The 25,862-nt window shown below is 42.7% G+C and overlaps 1 protein-coding gene across 6 annotated transcripts in view; it reads left to right on the top strand.

Annotated features, from left to right (window-relative positions):
* Window positions 1–270: 270 nt before the first annotated feature.
* The window catches only part of EHF (ETS homologous factor), a 51,550-nt gene continuing 25,958 nt past the window's right edge, over window positions 271–25,862 (top strand). For 3 of the 6 annotated variants that reach the window (XM_060176615.1, XM_016187558.2, XM_007521817.3), the window contains exons 1-2: window positions 271–427; window positions 24,953–25,052. In XM_060176615.1, coding sequence (XP_060032598.1) covers window positions 24,956–25,052 — 97 coding nt within the window. In that variant the 5' untranslated portion in view covers window positions 271–427; window positions 24,953–24,955. Of the gene's footprint in view, window positions 428–4,134; window positions 4,180–11,551; window positions 11,695–24,952; window positions 25,053–25,862 lie in introns of those variants that run through there. The other 3 variants (XM_060176613.1, XM_060176612.1, XM_060176614.1) reach the window with 3 other exon arrangements.

Genomic DNA, 25,862 nt, shown 5'->3' with positions numbered 1-25,862 from the left:
CTGAGACGAAAAAAAATAGTCACCACCAAATCAATTCCTCATCTATTAACAGGTTGTCTCTCTGTTCTTGAGACACAGGCATAACCTGGTTAGACCTGTTTTGTTTGAACACTAACCGTGTGAGTTGGCCAAATGCAAATGAGCTAATGTTTGTAATCCTTTATTTTATTTTTTTAAAGGGCCCGGCAGCCAATCAGAGGAGGGGGAAGTGACTTAGGGAATTCCCGGTTGGTGGCTTATTGCTTAATATCCTACAAAATGATTTAAAATTATTGTCATATGCATTTATCTTCACTCTGATGAGGGCTCAGACGTGATAACACCCGTGGCCCCATCCCTGTAGGAGCTGGCGTGCGTGTTACCTGCCGTCTGCCCTCCATTAGCCACAGCTATTGGATTTCCCACCCAGAATCTTTAGGTAAATGAGGTAAGTTCTGACTTCTAAACCTTCTTTTGAATCTGGAATTCAAACACCTGAGTGGAAAGAGAAGCCTTCCTTGAATTAGAAAGATGAAAATAGCACAGACTCCCGGAGGCGGCTGACAGGAAGTGGAGCTGCCTCACCTGTGCTCACCTCACTGTGTGGCACCAGGATTTGCTTTGGAGGCAGCTGAACACCTTTGGATGTTTTCTGTGGATTTCCTGCATTTGAATATGGACTTCCAATCCCCATGGACTTCAAAGCCCCCCCTGCTTTCCTTCTGTCTGTGTGACAAAGCTCTTCTCCGGGGTTGAATTCTCTGAAACAAATAGGCAGCTTGAAACAGGTGACTCCGATACAGCTCAGGAAAGAACCAGCTGACTGAATAGTTATTTGGGACTCAGAGTCCATGTTCTTACTTTCTAGAGAAGTCTTCTGTTGGTGATTTTTTTCTTTTTCTTTTTCTTTTTCTTTTTCTGACTCACTGGTTATAGGGAAAAGCAGATTCATCTTCACTAGGTTCCAATGTTGGAAAATGCATGGTTACCAGCAAGGGTAGGTGGAAAAAGTAGTATGGCAGCCCAGGTAGACAAGGGCACTGGGGAGAGCTGCAGACTTGGAAAGGTCTCAGTCCAGAAAAATAAAAGGGAAAAAAATAATACTAATTTGGCCAAGTGTTTCACCATATCTCATAGGAACAAGCTCACCCTTTGTCTGCTCCACAATAGGACACTATGATCAGACAGCAGACGTGAGTAAGCAGCAACAAATGTCTTCTAAGACAGAGACTCTTTTGATTTTATTTGGACACCATAGAGACATATTGGTCCTGGTGTGGACTGAGCAGGGAACTGTGGACAATCAATCTTCTCGTTGGTAAATAACAACACTGAGTCAGCCAAGTGACATTTTCACCACCCATCTTTGCTGTGATTTAGCATATTCTCAGGACCATGAACACATGTGTCTGTTTAAGAGGAAGCTCACAATTCTATGAGTCTAAGTTCACAGGTATCTCTGTTGTTTTCTCCATGGACCTTAGCAACAGGGAGAAAGTGGGAGAGTGGCTTTTGGGAACTTTCCCATGAAAAGTCTTATTCAGGAATTGGTTCTGTATACATGGGTGTGAGGATGTGTTCACATAGAGCCTACAATGTGCAAAAGGGTAGTTGGAGATCTTAAGTGTTCACGTACTAATTCCATACAAGTCAAGGGAAAAGACAGAGCCATAACATTAGGGGGAAAAAATCACGTGTGAATAATACTATTAAATCAAGGAATTTAAAAATATCTTTCACAACAGCATTACCCAATTCTGGTTTTTTGTTGTGCTAGGGACTGAGCCTGGGATCTCTTAAGACTAGAGCATTATTTGTTGAATAAACCACTATGCTGTCTTGCTAGCTAATTTTTAAGAGATTTTAAGAATTACTTTAATAGCTGCATTTAGAGCTTGCAGAAAGTTCTACTTGTTCTGTTTTTGAGATTTAGAATTTTGAGACTATGAACTAACTCATTAAATCTATTTCCTTATAATCTGAAGTCATGTAAGAGTTCCTTATTTCTACTTCAAATGCTAATGATTTCTGTGAATGGATTTTTTAAAAAAGACAATAAAACATAAAACAAGGCTCATTTGGAAGCCTGTGCTCACTTTGGAAAGAAAAAAAAAAACTAGTATAGTGGAGAAAGCCATTTTTAATTTTCCAAACTATTTTAGAGGTAATTTAAAAGAAAATAACATCTTTGTAAATTCTGTTGCCCTGTTCTTCAAGGCAGTGGCACCAGTCAGGGCCTTCTCAGGTGGTTGTGAGCAAAAACTATACACTTGATCCAAGTCACATATGTATAAAAGATCTCAAATCCAATTGTATTTGCTCTTTTGTGTTAAAGAGCACCTTGCTTGTTAAATTAAAACAATGTGGGTTTTTTGTTGTTGTTGTTGGATATGTTTTCTAAGTTTTAATATGTTGTGAGATTTCTGAAGTGGAAATGCCTTGGGCCTTTCTCAACCTCTGAGAGTTCCTATATTTGCAGTCAGGATTCCATGTTCCTGGTCCCACTAATTTACCTAACTTTACCCAAATCCTCTTTCAAAATCTTTTTGACTTCTCCAGAGACAGAAAAAAAAGAAAGAAAAAGAAAAGAATAAATAAACCGAGGAGTTAAAATATGTACTTAACTGTAGTCAGTTAGCCAAATAGAAATGGGAAGGAATGCATTATCAGGTCTCAGGTCAGAATTTGAGTGCTCTCAGCCAAAGCTTACTTCTAGGAAATAGGATTTAGCTCTCTGCAATCTTTCAATGTCTTAGTTTCTCTTTATTTATCCCTTCTTTCCTAAAATAGGGGATTTTAGCATTGATTGTGCACCTCAGACTATGTTCTTTTTCTGAAAGCCCCAGTGTGAGATACCTGTTTCATGTTAAAGCATCAAGCGCAGGCGTATAGGTTTAGATAAATCATGAAGAAGTTATTTAGTCTTTCCCTTTCTTCCAGATAGAGTTATCTCTACGTCCTTCTAGGCAGAAATGATTTTCAAAGTCCTTTTGGAGATGAAGTGGAGTGGATACTAGGATTACTATGGTAGAGCCTGCTAACAGATTTGAGAAACAATGTCACAGGATATTATTTTTACCTGTTTTTTTTTTTTTGGGGGGGGGTGAATGTCCATTTCACTGTTCAAGAAAAACCTACTGCATGCCACATCTCACTCTAGATATTGAGTCTACAATAGTGAAGAAAGCAACCCCAAATTCCTGTGCCTATTGAATTCTCCTTTTTCTCCCTCCCTCCCTCCCTCCCTCCCTCCCTCCCTTCCTTCCTCCCTCCCTTTCTTCTTTCCTTCCTTTCTTTCTTCCTTCCTCCCTGTCTTTCTACCTTTCTTTCTTTCTTTCTTTCTTTCTTTCTTTTTTCTTCCTTCCTTCCTTCCTTCCTTCCTTCCTTCCTTCCTTCCTTCCTTCCTTCCTTTCTTCTCCCCCTTCACCTTCCTCTTCCCATCCCCTTCCTCTCCTTCTCTTCCTCCTCTCCCCCCCCCCTTTTTCATAAAGGACCAAATCTAAGGTTGGAATGTGGGGACTGGGCAGTGGCACACCTGGTTGAGTGCACATGTTACACTGGGTTCAAACTCCCAGTCCTCACCTGCAGGGGGAAAGCTTTGCGAGTGGTGAAGCAGGGCTGCAGGTGTCTCTCTGTCTCTTTCCCTCTCTATCTCCCCTTTCCTTCTCGATTTCTGGCTGTCTCTGTACAATAAATAAAGATAACTTAAAACATTTTTTAAAAAGCTGGAACCTGGGAGTCGGGCGGTAGTGCAGCGGGTTAAGCACAGGTGGCCCAAAACGCAAGGACCGGCATAAGGATCCTGGTTTGAGCCCTTGGCTCCCCACCTGCAGGGGAGTCCCTTCACAGGAGATAAAGCAGGTCTGCAGATGTCTATCTTTCTTTCCCCCTCTTTGTCTTCCCCTCCTCTCTCCATTTCTCTCTGTCCCATCCAACAATGACGACATCAATAAAAACAATAATTACAACAATAAAAAAAAAAGTTGGAACGTGATTTTTGGTGACACATTTTGTTGTCCTTTTACCCCATATAGCGAGATCACTCTCTGGTAGGACTAAAGTGACAATTTCTGTTGTGGGTGGGGCTCTGGTTGGGAAGCATTGACTCCAAGGCAGGCTGGGTATTCAGAGACCACATAGTTTCACCCTGGCTGGCGTGCTCACTGGTTAACTGGCTTTGTGTGGTGGCTTTCAGCTTGGGTAAGTGGAATCTGCCATGGGGATTGGCATTTGCGTCTGAAGGCAGAGGCAGGAAAGGGGTTCTCATCAACCTGTTGATAAAGAGACAGTGAAGATAATAAACAATATTTAATATTTCTCATCTAACTTTTAATAATATGATTTAAAACAACATGGTTTGTTCTAAGGAGCAGGTAATTGTGCTCTTCTCAGAGCTACACGACTATGTTTCTATTAATTGGACAAGGCTTTAAGGGCCAACTAAGTGTATGTAGGAAGAAGAAAAAAAACCCAGCAAACAGTAGTAACATTGAGAGGGGGGCATATGTTCACGTCAGGAAGCAAGCTGAACCAGAATCCAAGTTTCTGTGGATTGATCCCTCAGAATTATTTGATTAAAAAAAACAAAAAAAAACTTCATTGGCTATCAGAGAGACAAAAGGATATGTTTTAAGAGTCTTCCTTGAGGAAACTTCAGTCTCACACTTCTGCATGATTTGGAGCACAGTGGTAACCCAGCGGATTAGCAGGAAGGAAACCTGAGTTTTTAGCTGTGTCAAAGCTGTGGACTCAGAACTATGTACTCTGCCTCTCTGGGCTTTAGCTCCCTCCTCTGGAGAAAGGGGCTTGAATCTGATGATCTTTGAAATTGATTTTCATGCTCATATTTGAATGATTGGGGCAGGCCGTGCTTTGAGGTTTAGCTTGATGGAAGCTGAGAATGGGAAGGAAGATGCCCTCCTAAGATTGAGATAAGAAAAAAGATCAGTAGAAGCCTTTCAATGACTTCTTTGGGGTCTTTGGACTTTGGACGAATGCCTATATTTGCTGGAGGTACTGAGATGGGACACCTTGAACCACATATGTTATTAGGGGGGTTAGAGTCTGCTCCCATGACAACACCCTGTCTGTATGGATTTGTCCATTGAGCCCAGAGTTGGTGGGAGCATAGAAACAGATTGCTTTGTGACCAAGGGAACAGCTGGTACACACAAGTAGGTTCTTTAATGACATTGTCTATAAAACACCAAAGGAAACTGCTGTAAAGTGAGCAGTCAGGCATCTGTAGAACATACTCTCTATGGTGCTGAGCTGCTCACATGACTGGTTGCCCATGAGTACTGGACAGAGTGAAGGGACGTGGACTTGTTTCTCCTAGAGGCAGACCCTGGGGGAAGTCAGAAGGAGAGCCTGGCTGCCCAGTCACTAGCAGCAACCCAGATACTCCGGTGTTCCTGGAGGAACTTGCCTGTATCTGGAGTTACCGGAGTTGGCAATAGAGTCAGGCAGGGTGGCCTATTTAAAGAGGCTCCCAGGGTTTTAATTGGCCTTGTTTTTAAAAAGATACCCTGTAAAAACACTCCTTTGAAAACTGATTTCACTAGCAGGAAACCACACTCAGACTTCAGTTTGTTTTATGGAGCTGAGCCCCTTGTTCTGGTTCTTTGGATTACATTATTTCTTTTCTCCCAATCTTCCATTCCATTTCCTGAACCTATCCCTTAGAGCCTCCTTACTTCTTTTTTTCAGAGGAATTTTTCATCCTTGTAAAGGATATGTGGTTACATTTAAAATATGGCCAGCAGAGGTGCACTGAAAATATGCTTTCTGGTGAGAGTCATGTTAGAGAGAGAGAGAGAGAGATGCTTACTATATTCTGATTATTAGGCTAGTAGACACTTTATAAACCTAGATGTTTTAGACTAATAATCCATTTTCACTTTGGTATGCTTTGCCTTAGATGCATACTTTGTTTGATGTTGTATTGTGTGAACATAAAATTTCATGTTATATTCCTTCCCCCTCTCTCAGTATTACAGACACAAAATAAACAAAATAAACAGGAGCTGGGACTTCAGTGGCCCAGCTGCACATTGGGGGAAATTTCAGTCACTGTGTCAACCCCTCTCAATCTCAATGCAAGTTTCCTTCATTTTTTTTTTTCTTTTTACATAGAAAGTGTGTTCAACTTTTTGTATGACAGTACAGCTTGTGCACTATGGATGACTGATTGTCTTATAGAGATTACCCTAGGATTCCTCTTAAGAATCTTTAAAAAAAATCTCCCTTAGTGTGTGTATGTGTGTGTGTGTGTGTGGGGGTTGCTGGGCTGTAGTGCACTGGGTAGGGTGCACATAATACAAAGTGCAAGGACCTGTGCAAGGATCCCGGTTCAAGCTCCCGGCTCCGCACCTGCAGGGGGGTCGCTTCACAAGTGGTGAAGCAGGTCTGCAGGTATCTATCCTTCTTTCCCCCTCTCTATTTTCACATCGTCTTTCAATTTCTCTCTGTCCTGTATTTTTTTTTAAAGGGGTGGGTAGGATATGGCCTCATAGTGCCGGCACCAAGTCCCACTGGTAACACTGGGAGCAAAAGCAACAACAACAAAAAATTCCCTTAGTGGGGCTAATGATAAATTTTGGTGTAATTCTTAAAATTTGGTGTAAATTTTCACAGTGACTCCTGAGAAACCTACCTCTGTGACAGGCTCCAGAGTTTGCCCCAATTCAGTGTCTGCCTTGTTACATCCACTTATAAATCCAATGAACACCTAACTCCTAGCCTCACTTGGCTGGCCAGAGGCTGAGGGCTGAGGAACATTGAAAAATAGACTTGAGCTGCTTGTACATATGAAAAGAAATTTGTTTTTGTTGTTGTTACCTTGGAGCAAAAAGCACTGGGTTTAGAGTCAGAATACCTGGGTTCAAATTTAAATCTGCTGTTAGGGAGCTGAATGATTTTGAGTGAGTTATGGAAGCGAAAGAATGAAGTTTCCTCATTTGGAAAATGGGGTTAATAACATCTACTTGCACAGGACTGTTGTTGGGGTCAAATTATACAAAGGATCTGAAAGGACCTAGACAAAAGTCTGAGTAAATAATTAATGGTTTGTGACATGGAAATTGAGGCTAATTCTCAACATGGATGTTTATAGCTTCTGTTGGATTGGTACGTCATTCTGGGATTTTGTTTATTTTATTTTATTTTTTTAGAGATTGACATTGGTTTTGTACTGTGATCTTTGGATAGAGGCACATAAAAACATGAGGGTTTTCACTCAGGTATGTGGGTACGTGGGAGATGTCATGAAGCATGATAGTGGTGAACCTCTCAATGGAGTCTTGTCTTGAACTGGCTGCAAACCACAACCCACAGAAGTTCCAGGGATTATGGGGGGGGGATAAGGGGGTGCAGACACACTGCATGTTCCTATCCTGTGTCTCAATACCTGGCACATGGGAACCTCTAAGAAAGAAATGATCACTGTCTAGGCAGTTCATACGATGAACTGCAGCTTTGGATACCTTTGTCTACCTTTAAAATTCTTGATAGTATCTCCAGATGTCTGCTGACTGCCACAGCTGAGGTGTTATCTTGGATGTGTTAGAAATTCTGGAAAAAAAAAAGTATATTCACTTTACCAAGAATTTTGCTGTTTGGTGAATTATTCACATGAAGCTTCTGGTCATATAGATGTGGCTTCTGGAAACTATCTGAATTGAATACAGAATCCTTATTATATGATATTGATAGTGAGGATTTCTAACCTAGGATACAAGGGTTTCTTAGTGAATCCATAGAAAGAATTCAGGGAGTTTTTTTTTTAACATATATAAAAATCTTTACTTTGTTTCTAATAATCTCACCAAAACTTAACATTTTCTTTCAAATTGAAATTGAGCAAAAACTCCATGGTAGTATTAGTTCTAATATGACTATCCCCAAGATAAATTACAGTCATTTTTATATCAATCAACACTTGTTGCAGATGCCTTAAAATACTGACCTTCCCCACTACCTTGATGTCATGGAGGCTATTTGACCTCATTTAATGTGTCATTAAGGAAGCACATGTACAATTAGGATATAATACATTTTATTTTGAGGTGTTTTGATTGTTGCATTTCAAAACAAGCCCCCATTCTAATTTCAAATGTTTTACTTTGTCGTTTTAAAAACATCATTTTGAGAATGGGTTGATTGGCCTCACCAGACTACAAAAAGGCAGAAGCCACCCACTCCCCAATATATAGTATTCTCTTGCACAAGACTTAGGAAACAACTATGTCTGAATGGCATCAACTGATATTTGGCCTTTGTTAAAACCAGGATATATTTTGGACCTTGGCATAATGAAGACAATTAATGAAATAGTAATAATGAAGTAGTAAAATAAATAAAATGAAATAATGAAATAAAATAATAAAAATAAAATAATAAAATAAATAATAAAATAATGAAATGGAGTGTCTGCTCTAAACCAAATGCTCTTACAGACACATTCAAAATCATTATCTGTTGAGTTTTTCTGCCTACATCGAGAGGTTGCCTGTATGACTGTTAAAGATAGAGAATATCCCCCCACCCCCACCACACACACCTTCCCTATAGTGCCAGAACATTGCACAGAGGAAGACAAACATGGAGACAGGTCCTGTGGGCACATACCATGGACACACGGTCTGTGTTGTGACACAAGGCCCTGCACTTACAAAGGCCCTGTCCTTGGGTTAATGCTGGCTGTTGTCACTACCTTGAAATGCTTAACATATTTTGAACAAGGGGCACTTCATTTTCCTTTTGCAGTGAGCCCTGCAAATTGGGTAGCTGGGCTTGTCTTTGGATGTGGTGAAATTTTTCGAACGTGTGACAACTCCCGATGCTGGGCAGCTTCTGCCGGGGTGGTACATGACTGCTCAGTTTTATCTCACTTGTCTAGCTGATCTGTGGTGGAGAACTGAGTCCTGTGGCAGAGAATTGTCGTAGTTTTTGCATTGGTGAGTTTTTAAAATTTTGTTTGAGCAGCAGAGTTTTCTCCTGGATTAGTCAAAGGAATGGGTGAGTGACTGACAGGAGAGGGTTTAATTCTTTGAAAAATATTTTTGGTACTGATTTGCTTGTTTGGTGGACTTGTAGATGGCCTTCCTTCTTTCCTTCCTTCCATCCTTCCTTCCTTCCTATCTTTCTTCCCTCTTTCCTTCCTCCCTCCCTTCCTTCCTATTCCCCTTACTTTCTTTCTCTCTCTCTCTCTCCTTCCTCTTTTTCTTCCTTTCCCCTCCCTCCCTCCCTCCCTCCCTCCCTCCCTCCCTTTCTTCCTTCCTTCCTTCCTTCCTTCCTTCCTTCCTTCCTTCCTACCTTCCTCTCTCTTTCCCTTTCTTTCTTTCTTTCTTTCTTTCTTTCTTTCTTTCTTTCTTTCTTTCCCCCCGCCCCATGTCATTTTGTTTTCCAAAAGACTTATTACATAGCCCAATGAGCTAGGGGGAGAAGAGCAGAGTATTCTGGAAGGGAAAAATGAAACCAGGTGTGCACGGCTGATTGTTCTCAAATGAAGGCACTAAAAATGGACCTTGGATTTCTCTCTTATTGTCATTTCATGATTATCTGTATGCCAAAAAGATCAGCTTCTTCTAACAAGATATTGTAGTTAATAAGAACTTTCAGATATTATTTTGCTTCAGCTACAATGAAGACAATGGAATGAGCCTTGTGAGCTCTTGTAGGTATTTATTTCATGGTAAAGTTTTTATAGACTATTCCAGGGTCACAGACATAGAGTTGGTGGGAGAGAAAACTTCCCTAGGTTTGTGAGAGTGATGGAATTCAACTTCCCCAAATGGCATGCCCATAGTCTTTCTCTCATCGGTGTGATGTATGCGCCCCTGTGGCTGTCTTGAGCTCTTGTGCATGGTGGCTGAGACAGCAAATACTTTTCCACAGGAGCCTTGCCTTCCCCCTTGATTTTTTTTCAGTCTTTTTCTTGTTGTTATCATTGCTCTTTTATAATGGCTAATAAGTCTGAGGTAGCTTCAGGCAGCCAAGCCCAACCCCTGAGTCAATCTGGGGCTTTTAACTAGAAGCCAGACTGCAGTTTTGACAGATGAGTTTGAGTGGCTGTAAGCAGATGCTTCAGCAGCATCTGGACGGATGTACATGAAAGACGACTGACTGCCAGATCAGGGCATGAGGATGATGAGTGTGGCCCCCTGCTCACAGGTAGGCAATAATAATGGGAACTGTACTTAAAGGATCTTAACTTCAAATTAAAGATATGAGGTCCTAAGAAACAAACTCCTCGTCTTCAGAATTGTAATGATTAATTTTTCCCCTCTTCCTTTTTTCTATCAGTTTTAGGGCATTGTATACACATAATTACATCACTCCCAGGCCAACACTTCCATTATTTTTTATTTCAGAGTTTGAGAGAGAGGGAGAGAAAGAGAGAGAGAGAGAGAGAGAAGAGAAGAGAAGGAAAGATTCCGTAGCACAAAAGCTTCCCCAAGTATGCTTTGCTACTTACATGTGGTGCTGGGATTTGAACCTTACCTGGTGCCTGCCTTTTCATGTACCCCCCAAGTACTGTAGATCCATAAAAATATCCTGTGGCCCACAAAGATCCACTTTCAAAGCTACAGTGAATTATTCTGGATACCCCCAGTACATTTATTAAAGTATATCCAGTCCATTTATTAGCTCTGTGTCTTTGGGTAAGTCACTTAACCTCTCTGCTTCTCTTTATCTGTAAAATGGGAATAATATTAATACCAATGTCTGAGATGCTTGCAAGGATTGAGTGAGAGAATTCACATAAAGAATAGCTTAATTCCTAGCATATCATAAACACTCAATAAGCATAAGTTATTATCACCATCATAGTTTCAGTTGTTGTTTTGTAATTGTATTGTCTATGAGATTCCAGATAGGTAGTTGTTGCACTTTCCTTGGTTGAAACATCTGATCTTTTCCTGGGAAAATAAAAGATGAATCTCAAAATGGTCAAATCCACTGTCCTAGTCAACTCCATCCCCTCCCTGACTCCAGTCCCCACCTATTCCTTTCCTCCACCCTTTTCACATTCTTGAGCAGTTGTTCTTATTTATTTTTCAGTCAGCTGAGGGTGTTGTTAAATCTTTTCTCTTTCTGGATGCCCAATTTGTTTCTGAAGCACTCCACTCCCTGCCCAGCTCATGACAAGAAAGCTTGGGAAAGCTCAGTCAGCCATATCCCCTCCCTGCTGGAACAGCCTGTTCTCAACGTTCTCAGAGAAACAGCATTCTCGAGGTCTTCCCCACAGACTTGACTCCCCCATTAAGGCAGTGGTCTAGTAATAATGAAGGCCCATGGCTAAGAGAAGTCTGGTGTGGGTGGTGGTGTTGGTGGAGGTGCTGTGACAATTCAGGGGAACATTGCCCACTGGCCCACACATCTTATACTTTCTTCTCAAAGCCTAAAAAAAAAATACTCAGAGACGTCTTCTGCCCATGTGTTTTGAAGTTTGGGTGATGATGGCATTGCTTACTTAATTAGTGTTGTCATTATCTCCATTTAAGTGATTTGTTTAGCTCTTTGTGACCTTTTCTGGGCTTGAGTTCATCATGTGATACTGACAAAGAGGTGAGAAATGAGAGCAAGATGATGCTTGGATTCATGTAGAAATTGCACCTTATACATCTTAAGTTCGTCCACCTGGGACCTGGGGACCTGGGTCTTTAAGTCACTTGGCAGGATATAAGTGAGTCTGTAGCAGTCGCCTTTAAGGTAATTCTGGCTATCCCCACTGGAAAGCTGTGGTCTAGGGATCAGGGTACTGTGTTGTTATCTTGCTGTTATTGGTTATCATTCTTGTTGTTCTGGACTAGACATGGGGAGTCTGTGGAAGAAGTTGGGCTAAGAGTCACACAGGCTGAGTCTTTGCTTTAGGAGGTAACCTCTAGACCACACCTATTCCCTGAACCACGTTGACTTTCAGAAGTCAACCATTTGGAGAGTGTTGTTTGGGTTTTAATCAGGTCCCAACAGCCCCTTCCCTGCCCTTGTTAATCTGATTCATTATCTTAACCTGGGTTGGCTGGAGACTGGCCATGCCATTCTGAAGATTTTGGATACCCCTCAATTCCCTCCCAGAGCTAGTCATGGAAAAGTACAGTGTCTTCTTGGCCCTGCCAACTTTTTACTGGGCTATTCAATACCCCCATTTCTACTGAGGGAGTAGGAGGGTCGTATCCAAACTGAAAGTGTGGAGTTTTCATAGGTTTTATAGGAAAAAAAAATTGGCATAAATGCTCTGTCAAACCAGCTCAGGCTGTTTGGGCAGATGCCTTTCTTTTTCTTTTCTTTTTTTTCTGTTTATTTTTCAACAAATCAATGCTTAACTCCACTGTTATCGGAGCAGAGCAACAGGTGCAAAAAAATAACTCTGCTGCCAACTCAAATGAAAAGGTAGGGCTTATACCCTCTGGGAGGTATTCAGAAGATAACAGAAGCCCCTGCCAGCAACTGAATTAACAGCTCTGTTTACGGGGGGTTTTATGTTAACAGCCTGCTCCTAACCCTCCAACACATAAACACACCATTGTCTCAAAGAGAGACATTCAGCCATGCAGACAACCAACTGCTTTATTCTGCCCCGAGTAGGGATTGATTTTGGCTGAGGCAGCTTTGTGAAACTTTGAGGCATTGCCCTGTCTGACAACTCTGTGTCTTAGCAGAGGTTTTCTGTGAGGGCAAAGGGACTGGGTTGCTGGAGAGCAGGAGGTCCATCCTGCTTTGAAACATAGTTGAAGTTCTTTACAAGATCAGTTATTTCCAAATGCCAGAGCACTTTGTTGTGCTCCTTCTGCTCCAGCCCTTTTCCATCCCCAGTAAGAAAGTGAAGAATGAGTTCAGGTGACTTTGGAAAGAGCTTCCATTGTTCTACAAGTGCTGTCCTTATAGAGTAGTCTGTCAGGACAAGGCAGTGACTGTGCTTTACTCATCATTGTGGCCCCAGCCCCTTGCCAGGTACTCGGCATCTAGTAGATCATCAATAAATACATATTGGTTAGAGGGGGGAATGAATATTGTTATCAGCTGGATAAGCATTTCTTGGTGATTGTTATTCTTTGCAGAAGATGGGGTCTAAATCTGGGATGGGTAATTAATGTTTTGAAGGACTAATATAGGGGTCAGATGGAACAAAAAGTGACTTAACCAGCCACTATATTCTCCTGATACAAATTGACATGATAAAAATTCTGTGTAAATGCTGTGTTCTGAGGCTGGGTTTGCTCTGCCGTCAGGCCTGTCAGACTCACATTTGCAAGTGGCTGAATTTAATAATTTGGTGGTAGCGAGCGTTGGAGTAGCTTTCCTTCCTGCTGGCAAATTCATATACTGGTACAACCTCCACAGATGGATTGGAGTTTGAGTTCTCTGGTTTAAATATGTGGTTTCTAACTTTATGAGGGTTTCCTGGCAGTTTTGGACTTCTCCCTCAAGGCTGAAAACTCTTGGGGTTAGTCATCTTGTGGGAAATTGAAGAGAGGCAAGTAAGTGAGTCTATGATCAGAAGTTCTCAATTGTGAGAGTGCTTAAGGATTTATTAGGGAGGCCTTTAAGAATGCGAAACCAGGGCTGGGGAAACAGCATAATGGTTCAATCCCCAGCACCACCGCAAGCCAGAGCTGAGCAGTGCTCTAGTCTTTCTTGCTCTCTCATTAAAATAAATAAATTAAATATTAAAAAATAAAACCAAAAATGTAGAACTGACTAGAATGTCTGGGGTAGGGCCCCAGGAAACTTTCAGATTAACCCCTCTTTGGGTGATGATGAGACAGATAGTGATAGTCTAGAGAACAAAGTTTCGCAAATATCTGTATGGTCTCTTTAATCAAGTAGGGTGACAGCATGGAAGAAACTCTGAATGCTCTAGTTCCCATCAGTAAGCCTCGTAAATACCTACAGAGACCTATGATCATATTAAGAAGTGAATCCTGACTTATCTGGGTAGACGACTTCACCAATGTATCCCAAAGTCTCACCTCTCTAGAGCCCTACCCCACTAGGAAAAGAGAAACAGGCTGGGGTTGTGGATCAACCTGCCAATACCCATGCCCATCGAAGAAGCCAATTATAGAAGTCAGACCTTCCACCTTCTGTACCCCAGGAAGAATTTTGGTCCCTATTCCCAGAGGGTTAAAGAATAGGAAAGTTTCCAATGGATGGGATACAGAACTCTGGTATTGGGAACGGTATAGAATTATACTCCTGTTACCTTAAAAAAAATGTGAATTCTGCTTGTGTTCATTTCTCTCTGTACTTTATTTACTCAAGTTTGTGATCTGGTTTTAGAACAGATATAGGAGCATAATGGTAGGACAGATGTTGAGATTCAAGGCAATCGGGAAGATGGTGAATTCTTTGTCAGATGGAGGTCTAGAGATGGTTGCTGATGGAGAAGGACCATGAAACCCTTCCTGGTGCTATATAAGGGAGCAAGAATGGACTCTTAGGGCTGGGAAAATAGCTCTTCTGGATAGTGGACCTGCTTCCCTTGCCTGAGATCCAAGTTTGAGCTTGGCCTCCACATCATTGAAGGAAGCATCAGTGCTATTGTGTTTTTTCCTCTCTGTTGCTTTCTATCTGAACAAGCTAGTCCAAAGCAGTGAAGTATCAGTGAGGACAAATTAATAACAACAACACCAACTCAGACCTTCTCTCATAGGACAAAGAGAAAACTTTTATTCCTTACCTCTGACTCTCTTTAATTTTTTCTTCTTTTCAATATTTTAATTGTTTTTAATTAATTTTTTAGATAGAGACAGAGAAGGCAGAGAGAGAGAGAGACACCACAGCACTGAACCTGCCTTTCTTCAATCTGGTGGGAGCTGGGCTTGCACCAGGTTCGAGCACATGGCAAAGCAGTGCACTATCCAGTGAGTTATTTCACCAGCCCTACAAGATTTTATTTTTATGAGACAGACAGGCAAGAGCACTGCCTGGGGCATTTGTGGTGCTGGAAATTGAACCCAGGCCTCCCTTATGTAAATCTCACCCTCCAATGCTGGGCCATTTCATTTATGTTTCAGGCCGACATAAATGCAGCAAAATTCTTTGGAGATTTATGTTGTCCACAGATCTATATGGGCCAGGGGATGGCTAAGAAGGTCTGCACCCACAAAATACAAGGAAAACCAGCTGTGGCTGCATATACCTTGGGAGACAGAGAGAGCTCTGGTTCTCAAAAGACTCCATGACTATTTAAGACTTAAGGCTTGCCCTACTATACTTGTCATGTCTGAATGGGATTGATAAAAGCCCCAAAGATCACATAGGGTAATCGTGCCTTTTGATCAGTTTTGGTGCCCAGCCACTGTCAGCATCTACGTTTTGTCTGGATCTGGCTCCAAGAATGATAAACATCAGTATAACATGTCTATGTCCAAATGGCTCACAGTCAGGAAAGTGTATCTACAGTAGATCAACACTTGGCCTCCCAATACTGCATGGCTCCTGAAAATGCATGAAAACCCAGGGATAATGCCTCTGATGTTGCCCCTGGGAACATGAACCCTCAAAACACATTAGGAGAGTATACAATTACCTGTGACGTAATCTTGAGAGGATCAAATACATTCCCTAAGCTTGATTCACACTTCAACTCATTTGAAAAACATGAATTATTGTCTGTCTGACATTCAGTGAGATTTCTCATGGAATGTGCATTCTGTTTGCTCCTGCTTAAGAACAGTCCTTTCTAAATGACAAGTCATATTGAAACCGGAAGTCAGTCAGTGAGCTGTTGCGACATCCTCAGGGCAAATGCTATGAATTCACCTGCTGGTTACTTTGATTAAGGACTGAGAATGGTCTGGCTATCTCTGTCATCGCAACAGTAATTATTTCAAATGCCTAATTGCTCTTCTGGCTTGAGGAGTAAAAATACCCACCCACAGCCAGTCTTCTGGCAGTTTGAGGATGATGTGGCTGAATGAATAATAGAGCTGGGAAGAAGGCAGAACATGCTCTGGTTAACCAGCCTTGAGGCTGGGGACAAGAAATGTTGGTGCCAGTCTTTGTTAAGTTCTGCTCTGTGGGGCAGCTGCATCTTTCCTCTGGTAGCCAGGGCCAATCATGCTTTTTAACCGAAGGTCTAATTCAGCTAAAGTGCAATTAAAGATCAGTTCATTTCCAAAAAACTGAAATAAACAGCTTTATTAAGTTATAGGAACAAACTATATTGTAGACTGTGTTTATATGGATGTGATCATGTATGCCTACAGTTGTATGTTTAAATCTATTTTGGTGACTAGATATATCATGAATAATAGTAATTTGCACTAAGCTGTGTGACCTTAAACAAGTTACCTAACCTCTCTGAGCCTCAGGTCCTCTCAGAAATGACTCAGTGCTGTGTAGAGATACCGTGAGTAACGACTGAAACAATGCATTTAAAGTAATTACCATAGGGGTTAGGTGGTGATTCACTCATTTTTATCATGCATAAGGACCTAGGTTCAAGTACCTGGTCCCCAACTACAGGGGGAAGATTCATGAGTAGGAGAGCAATACTGGGGATTGAACTTGAGACCTTTGGTGCCTCAGGCATGAAAGTCTTTTTGCATAACTACTCTCCAGCCACCCCCCATCTTGTTCTGTATCCCATCCTCTATTAAACAGAAAGAAAAAAAGGGGGGGGGGAAGTAGCTGCTGGGATGGAGTTGTTCAGTCACCAAGCTCCAAAGTAACCCTGATGGTAATAAATAAATAAATATAAATAAATAACTATTAGTACAAAGCTGGCACAGTTTTTAGTGTGCAGTTAGCCCTAGTTACTATAGTACATAACAATAGTCATTTCAGAAGTCCCATATGGGATAAAAGGCATGCCTCTCTCCAACTAAGACAATGCTGGGCTGTGTCTATCTTTGCTGGGAGTGTCTCCCTGTGTATTCAAGAAGAGAGGTCAGTTCAATAGTTCCTGACCTTATGAGAACTCTGGACACTGACCTGAGCATCTTGGGTTCTGGTGTACCCTGGCAGAGTCCTTACCTTCTTCCCCTCACTTTCTTAACCCTAACTAGCTCATATCCGGCAACTTATTTTTCCTCACCCCCAGTTTTATTGAGATGCAAAGGACAGAGATCACAGTATAAATTGAACACACACAGCACAATAGTCAGATTGCATATATTGTGAAATGATTACCACCATAGGATCAGCTAACATCCATCATCAGAATCTGTTCACTGTGGTCTGTAAGCACAACCTTGTGCTAAGGGACCCTGTGAGAGAAAGAGAGTCTTTTCCTTTGGTCAATGCTATTGGGAGCTCTCACTTGAGATACCCTGCTCTGTGTTACACCTGCAAATCAGTGTGTGGGCTTCACCACATTGGCCCAGAGCCTGTGGAGGTGTGTGCCACCCACTGTGCCTTGCAGACTTGGCACAGTGTGGCTGATGGAAGGAAGGGGAGCAGGAGGGATGACTTGTAGTCCTTCCAGCAAGGTCATGTGCAGAGAAACATAGCAGGGACTGAGAGCTGCTGCTCACCACTCAGCCCAATGGTGAATCTACACAGCAACCCCCGAATGGGGGCTTAGGAGGCAAGAAATCTAGCCTCCCCCTTTCCCCCAGCTATCTAGTTGGAATGAGAAACACTGGGTATGTCTACCCAGGTCTTGATGGAAATGAACTTACCCTCCATTTCCTCCTTAGAGATTCAATTAAATAATAATAACAGCACCACAGCAAGCACTATGATGACAAGAAGCAGTTAATGTTTACCAAGTAGTTACTGTTTGTCAAATACTTCTGGTAATCATTTTATACCAAGTGTCTTCTTTCATCCTTCAGCTGCTCTTTTCATATCTCCATTTAATAAATGAGGAAACCCAGGCCCAGAGACACCGAGTCACTTGTCCGAACTTGCCCTGCTAGTCAATTGGCCCAAGCAGGATTTGAACCTTAGTCATCTGACTCCAGAGCCCTCTGGAGCTACTTAACATTATAATGATATTTTGTGAAAACAACACTCTGTCTCTGAAAATTCTTCTCTGACTCTCTAAATGCCTCCCAAACCCACCAATCCAGTGTAAAGAGTGACCTGTGGGCCTATCTCGTGACCACTTGCCAGGTAAGAGATAATATTTGAGGACTTTACATTCTCATTTAATCCATGTGTCAACTCCACTGTTTTCCTTTTTCCTGAGGCCATAGAGAGGATGGTACTTTCCCAAGATCAACACAGTTAGCCAAGGGGCAGAAAGTCAAGATTTGTTGTTGTTGTTTTTACTTTGCTTTTATTTATTTATTTGTTTATTTATTTATTTATTTATTTTAGTGACAGAGAAGGAGAGAGAGAGAGAGAGCAGTTTGGCTGGAGTTTATGTTTGAGAGTTCAATGCTTCAGCCACTGTGCCACTTCCCAGGTCACTCTGTCTGTCTGTCTCTTTCCTTCTTTTTTCAGAATGAAGATTTTAGTCTTCGCCAGGTGTATCTCATGACACAGTTCTTATTTTTCCTGCCTTTGAGAAAGTAGCTCTGGCCTAAATTTGAAAATGTAATTTCAACTCAGATATTTCTGAGATTCAATCCCTGTGGCTAGACTTTTCCTGCTCCACTGGCCTGCAATGCCAGGCAGCAGTAGAAATATAGACTCTTGTGTCCCAGGGTCAGGTCACACATCCCCTTGCTCCCACCTCCAGCACCCTATGGTTCCTCCCTTCCCCTGCTCCAACTGCCCTGTGTGTGGAGGTGGTGGAGTTGGTTCTGGAAAGAACTGAACCTTTGGTGATGGCTGGAAAAGAAGTGGAAAGAGGGGTGGTGGGCATGAAAGTGCTCCAAGTCCTTAGCCATTTGGGGCAGTGGGGAGTTTGGATTCAAGCAGGAACTGCCCATGAACAGTGTGGGAACAGAAACTGGCCTATCTCTGCTGCCAGCATGCAGGCTGTGGCTATGCCAGCTGGGCTATTCTGGCAGGGCATAGTGCTATCTCTGCAAAGATGGAGTTCAGATTGGCCAAGCTCCCAATGACCCATCATTTGTGGTGGGAGGGGGGCTGTTACTTGAAGTCAATTACTTGAAGTCTTGGTTGGTGGTTTGACATGAGGTGGTAGTGTGTGTGATTCCTCCTCTGCAAATGAAGAGTAGGTTTCTGTCTCCAAAACTGCCAGTCACAGAAATTGCTGTGCAGAGGGGTGGGTCACACCTCTGGGTCACCCACTACTATGCACCCCTAGCCTGCATAAACTTTATCTGTTTATTTGATACAATAGAGAGAAGTTAAGAGAGAAGGGGAGACAGGTAGGGAAAGAAAGAGAGACACCTGCAGCACTACTTCATCACTTGTGAAGCTTTCCGCCTGCAGGTGGAGAGTGGGGCTTTGAACATGGGTTCTTGAGCATGGTAACACATGGCACTGTGCTGGAAGTTTTAAAGTGCTAACCTTCCAGCAGGTCTAAGTGGTAAGTACTGCTGTTGTGTGCTTCACAAGAGCAACTCAGCTAAAAGCTAAGGGACAGGCCAAGGTCACCACACCAGCAAGATCAAAGCCTGAGCTGGCACTGCCACATGCTTTCCCTTTAGCCAGTTGGGGAGTGACTTCATCTCAGGGAACTTGGAGTGCAGGGATACTAGATTCAGTGTGTCAGAGACGTTGCTGCGTATCTTACAGCGTGCAGAAGGCCTTTCAGTGGTGGAGAACTTCTGTCCCATTAGGCATGCACAGTTGAGGACCACCCCCACCCCCATCCACTTTGAGCCAGAGACGAAGAGACAAAGTCCTTTCCTACCCTGCTTTTGGCTCCAGGAGTGGAATTGTTCTTGCTGAGTTCCTGAAATAGTATACTCCTCCCAGTCCTGGAAGAAATACAATGTGTTAGAGAAACAACTTGAGATCTAAAGTTTATTATTTTGCCTTGTTTTCCCTTCTTTGTTGTTATCACTGGGGCTTCCGAGTTCTACATTTTTTTCCAGATAGATAGACATAGACAGAGATAGAGAGACAGATCACAGAACTGAAGCTTCTGTCAGTGTGGTGGAGGCCAGGCTCGAACCTATGTCCTACCCATGACAAAGAATTAACACTATCCAAGTGAGCTATCTCGCTGGCCCAAGAAAACTGATATTTAAAGAAAGGAAAGGAAACTGATTTTTATTGAAGGCATGTGTGCTGGCACCGGACGAGACATCTTTAAACCTTTAAAGTATATAAGAGGATATCCTTTAGAGAATATTATTTATCCTCTCAGCAGCCCTTAGACTTATAAAACATTGAGCTTCCCCTTTCCAGCCCTCCCCTCCCCCCATTCTTTTGACTATAAAGAAACTGAGGCTAGTGGGGGGTGTTATTAATGGCTAAAGTTGAGTGGCTCAAAGATAGAATGGATTCTAGTTCGGGCTTCAAAGTCATATACTTCATAGTCTTTTTTTTTTTTTAAAGGAAATCATAAAACCTATGCTGAAGATAAAGTCAGAAGCTTAAAGACAAGCCTTAAATAACCCCCCACTTCATAATTAAAAGGATTACTTTTTATATCCCATAAAGTAATCACTGTAAACCGTGGAAAGTCTGTATTAGTATATGGGGCTGTGAGTGTGTTGGTTATAATAATACTTTTCTTTTTTAAATAATTCTCAAGGTGCACTGATTATCCACTATCTCATTTGACCTTAGCAGTCCTATTGGGATTGACAAAGGCCTCCCTTTTACACCTCAAGAGCTGGGCCTTGGGTGGGAGGAGAGTAGGTCTTAGGGAAAGGCCTTTGCAGCACCTTGCTGGGCTTGAGACATTGATCTTTCCTTACAAGCCTGGTGAGCTCAAGTGAACTCTGACTCACTAAGGGTTAAGCCACATAAACTCTTTTATGAGTAGTAACCATTTACCCAGCCCTGTAAAAAGAGGGCTCTTCACCAGGCTGGCTGCTTTCCCCAGAAAGGGACTGGGGGAGTGCCAGCAGGGAGCCATGCCCCTTAGCACAGGCCAGCCTCTTGGGGGATCCAGGGCCACCGGGTAACTTCTTTGGGGGCTGGGATAGTTTGGATGAGAAAGGGACTTGTGGGCATGTGTTCACAAGCAGAGCACCCGCCAGAAGGTTTCCTTTAGTACACATGGCCAAGGGTCATCTCCCAGAGTTTGATCTTGGCAGTCCTATTTGTGGTGGGGGAGGGGGATAAATGCCTCCATTTTATATCCCAAGAACCGGGCCTTGGGTGGGAAAGAAGTAGGGGTTGGTGAAAGGCCTTTGCTGTCACATTTACTAATTTACTGTTCACCACCTGCTAAGTTCCAGACCTCAGCTGAGCCTCAGGGTCCTTTGAGTTTGAGGTCAGTTTGCTTTTACAGGTGTGGGGGGGAACAAAGACCAGAGAGTTGCTGGCTAGATAGACATGGAATCTGGTCAAGATCAGGATCAAGGTTACATACATATCCTGGGGGTGGGGTGGGGGGAGGTATTGGTCATGAGACTGGGGTCTGAACGCACCTCTTCCTAGCACTGAAGTTGTGTGGCCCACACACACCCCTGCCTTCTGGTTTGGGAAGTGTAAAACAGAAATCCTGAACCAGTTCATAAATACCCTGGGCAGATCCCGCTTCCCTGAATATGACCAATTTATTTTATCTTTTTAATTCTTTAATAGGTGTAACATTGGGTTACCATATTATAAAAACACGGGGGTATAGTTTCACACCTAGATCTGTGTACAAGGCTCATTACACCCACTGCCAAATTTTCCATGCTGAAAAGGCTGCTTTGAAATAGGCCTGGGGGCAAAGCCTTGTGAAACAATTTCAGGGAAGCCTTTCCTTGTTCTTTCCTTGGCCTCACTCCCCCAGCCCTGCACCACACCCCCTAAACCTTGGAGGGTTAATCCCTCTGGTGCACATGGGATGTGCTCTGAGCTTCAGCCCTTTCAGGGTTAAACAGTAACCATTCTACAGCTTGTGGTTGAGCAAATGCTGGCTAGGAACAAGCCCAGCCTTGAGCAAACAGGAGACCTATTGGGCTGTGTCCCGCCCTCTCCCAGTCCTGGAGGTTTGCTTTTGCCTTGATATTACACACACACACACACACACACACACACACACACACGAAAAGATCAGTTATAGTGGAAAAATATGGGAGAGAGAGAGAAATCTATTATTGTGAAAAAGAGAAGAAGGCTTGATTGGGTTAATTGTCCTTCTCTAAGGATGAGAATCAGAAGTTTCTGGATGAGAACTTAAAAATGAAGGTATTGGGCTTGCAAAATAACTAACCTGGATAGTGCCACCTGCTTTGCCACGTTTAATACTCAGGTGTATGCCTGGCCTCCATCTCTCTAGAAGCCTTGATATTGTAGTTTCTTTCCCTCTTTTTCTCTTATCTCTTGGCTTTCTGTTTGACAAAGGCAATCCAGAGCACTGACTCCCATTAACAACTAAAACTCAAAAATCAAGGTAGTCAACTTCTTTGACTTTATGTTTGGCAGGGGAGTGAAGCCCAAGGTTGCTTCTGATTCAGTTTACCCAGAGAAGAATGACCCTCCTGCTCCTAACAGCTCACAGAAAATCCTGTTCTATTTTGCACCGAGTCCTCATGGTACAGAAACTAATTTAATTCCAACAAACACACATGGGCGGGAAGCAAAAGGAGCTGCATTTGTATATGGGGAAATTGGGGTTCAAAGAGGTTAATGACTTGTCTGAGTTAGTACTTAGCTAGTAAGTGGTAGAGTTTGAAATCAGACCCAACTCTTGGCTTTCAAACCAGATTCTTTGCTGCCACATAGAATTCAGCTTCCCAGCCTGAAGTCCCTTCACTGTCACAGTGCCAAGGGTCCCACCCTGCCAGTCCTTCATCTTTCACTTAGCTTGGATTTGGGCCCAATTATTTGCCAAACAGCCACATTTGTGTTAATTATCATCATAAATGTCTCTGTGTAGCCACATAGAAGTCTTAATCACTGTCCTATCCTTAGTTCCCAGAACAATATCCACACTACTACAGAGCCAATACTGGTTGGTTGACTAAATGAACATATGTATTAGTCTGTTACCGAAATGAACGTACAAATAAATATTTATGCTTCTACTAGATTCTTCTCTCTCATGTCACACATGTACACACATGTACCAAAACTCTTAACTTATTGAGAGCTGAAAGTGTTCTGATTGGGCACTTCAAAGAAAGAAAAAAAAATTTTTTTTTTTGCCATCTCTGTGGCTCAGTGCTGGCACCACTACTGTTTCTGGTGGAACTCGCCCCCACATTCTTTCTCATAGAGAGCGAGGGACAGAGAAAAAAGAGAGAAGGAAGGAAAGAGAGAGAGAGAGAGAGACCTGCAGCACTGCCCTTCCCCTCCCCCAACCCCCTAACTCCTGCTGCTGGGGATCAGGAAATTGAACCTGGGTTTTTGTACATGGTAATACATGCATTCTACTGGGTGTGCCACTACCCAATCCCTGGGGAAGTTTCATTTTTAAAAGTTAATGCTTATGCTTATGAGAGACCAGAGGACATTTTATCTCTGGCATATGTGGTGCAGGGCTGAACCTCAGTAATGCAAACTCCATGCAATGGAGATACTTCCAGGCCTGGGTGGGCAGTCTCAATCTTGGAGACACTGGTGACATGGGAGATAGATTTCTTCAGAAGAGGCAGAAAAATGTCCACAATCTGCTGCTCTAAAACTAGCTTCCTTTCCCCAGCATTTCAGAAAGGCAAGTTGCCTTCAGAGACCGTGGATAATGCTCAGGCAGTTCCCTTCTTCTCCTTCTTCTCCTTCTCCTTCTCCTTCTCCTTCTCCTTCTTCTTCTCCTCCTCCTCCTCTTCCCCTTCTCCTCTTCCTCCTCCTCCTCCTTCTTCCTTTTTGAGAGAGAGAGAGAGAGATAGGCTACCTTCTTTGCAGTGCTGGCCAGGCTCAAACCTGGATCTCGCAATGGCAAAGCAAGGCACTATCCACTGAGCTATCTCACCAACCCTAGGCATTTGCCTTTTGAAAGCAGATGGTTTTGCTCTTGAATGACTGAACATCTTTCTGGGGCTATTTTCTGAAAGTCAGGGCAAGCTGCTGAGCTCAGTGTATTATGAATGAGACAGATGCTGGACTTTTGAATAGAATACTTTTGAAGTGTAAGTTTTATGTTGCTTAAAACATTCAAAGGAGCCCATGGGAGAAAAGTGATTTTCCTGGGTCCTTTGCTGAGAAAATGAGTCCTCTGGCTGAGAAAAATCACCTGAAGTTCAGGTTCCTTGCCTGGAGTACTCTTCAGGTGTGTCAGAAGGGAGAGAAAGCCAGTCATGATATATATATTGCTTTTTTTAAAAAAAAGATTTTCTTTTTTTATTGATTTAGAGGGGAAGGACAGCATTCTGTCAGACACAAAGGGTTTTGTGATCGTTACCACAGCATCAAACTCTTGAAGAGCTCTTGCTCAAATGCAACAGAGATCCCCTGAGACCAGTCCACTCCATGGTTGTGCTTGGCACCCAGAAATCTTGCTGGGTGCGGTCGTTCAGTTGCATTGGGCTATTTTCAGGTCACAGTCTCCACATGGGTGGCAGGTCTGTGTGGCTATACACTTTGATTTTCATTGACTGCAGTTTCATTTTAAATAAAACTTTTTCAGTATTTTCACTTTTGTTTCGGGGAGGAGGGAACCCGGCCAGACTCGCCCTGTGAGCAGGTATTACATTTTCTTCCTGCTCCATTCCTGATCAGAGATTATTCATTTATGAATGGGTGACTGTAAAAACTTATGAAAATGGAACCCGGGAATTGTGAATTGCCAATGAGTTTGCTTTTACTGATAGGTTGGGGCAATATGCATTGGAGACAATAGTGGAAGCAGGGTCACAAAAAAAAATTGGTTTTTGGTCTTCATAAATGGACTCTATGGTCTGTATTCTCACGCTTCACACTTGAGGGTCCAACGCTTTAGCCACTGCACCACCTCCTGGTGGTGCATTCTATATTCCTCCTGGTGTGTAATCTATATTCTCAAATGATGTTTGTCCAAGAGCACACTGAATGAGCTGTTTTGATTCCTCTGCAGATCATGATTCTGGAAGGAAGTGGTGTAATGAATCTCAACCCCAGCAACAACCTCCTCCACCAGCAGTCAGCCTGGGCAGACAGCTATCCCACGTGCAATGGTAAGGCCAGAGTGGGTGTCAGTGCCCCTCCCTAAGGGGATTCTCCCTTTTCTTTAATTAAGTTTCTTTTCCCAGCGTCACAATTTAGAAAATAAAATGCTGGCTTTATTCATCTGGGAGAGTGGGGTCCAAGGGGAAATGTAGAAAGCTTTTCACACAGGAGATCTCAATAAATACTCAGTGTTCCAATTAGAAGTTCATTTGCAGCTGGGCAATGACAGACCCTGTTAAGCGTACACTTTACTATGCACTAGGACCCAGGTTCAAATCCCTGCTCCCCACATGCAGGGGATGGGGGAACACTTCAAGAGCAATGGTGCAGGTCTGCAGATATCTATCTTTTTCTCTCCCTCTTTATCTCCCTCTGCCCTCTAAATTTTGTCTTTGTCCTATCAAATGAAAAATAGAGGGGAAAAAGAGGGGGGAGGGGGATGGGAAATGGCTGCCAGGAGCATAAGTGAATTCGTAAGTCTATTTGCAATTTCCATTGCTGCATTTCAATATTCAAAGTTCCGGGCTGGCAGCTTGGCAGAGAGAATAGTAGAAGAGGTTTTTAATAGCACTTGGCTAGGAAATCAAGATAGAATAGGAGGGGCTGGGTGGCAACAGACCTGGTAGAGTGCACATAGTACAGTATGCAAGGACCCAAGTTCAAGTTTCCTGTCCCCATCAGCAGGAGGTTAGTTTCACAAGTGGTGAAACAGTGCTACAGTGTCTCTCCCCTTTTCTATCTACCTTACCTTTTCTCTATCTTACCTTTTCCTCTCAATTTCTTTTTGTCTCTATCCTAAATAAATAAAATATATTTTA

This window comes from Erinaceus europaeus, chromosome 17, assembly GCF_950295315.1.
Source record: "Erinaceus europaeus chromosome 17, mEriEur2.1, whole genome shotgun sequence".
Taxonomy (NCBI): Eukaryota; Metazoa; Chordata; class Mammalia; order Eulipotyphla; family Erinaceidae; genus Erinaceus; species Erinaceus europaeus.
This window is presented reverse-complemented; position numbering and strand designations above follow the sequence as displayed.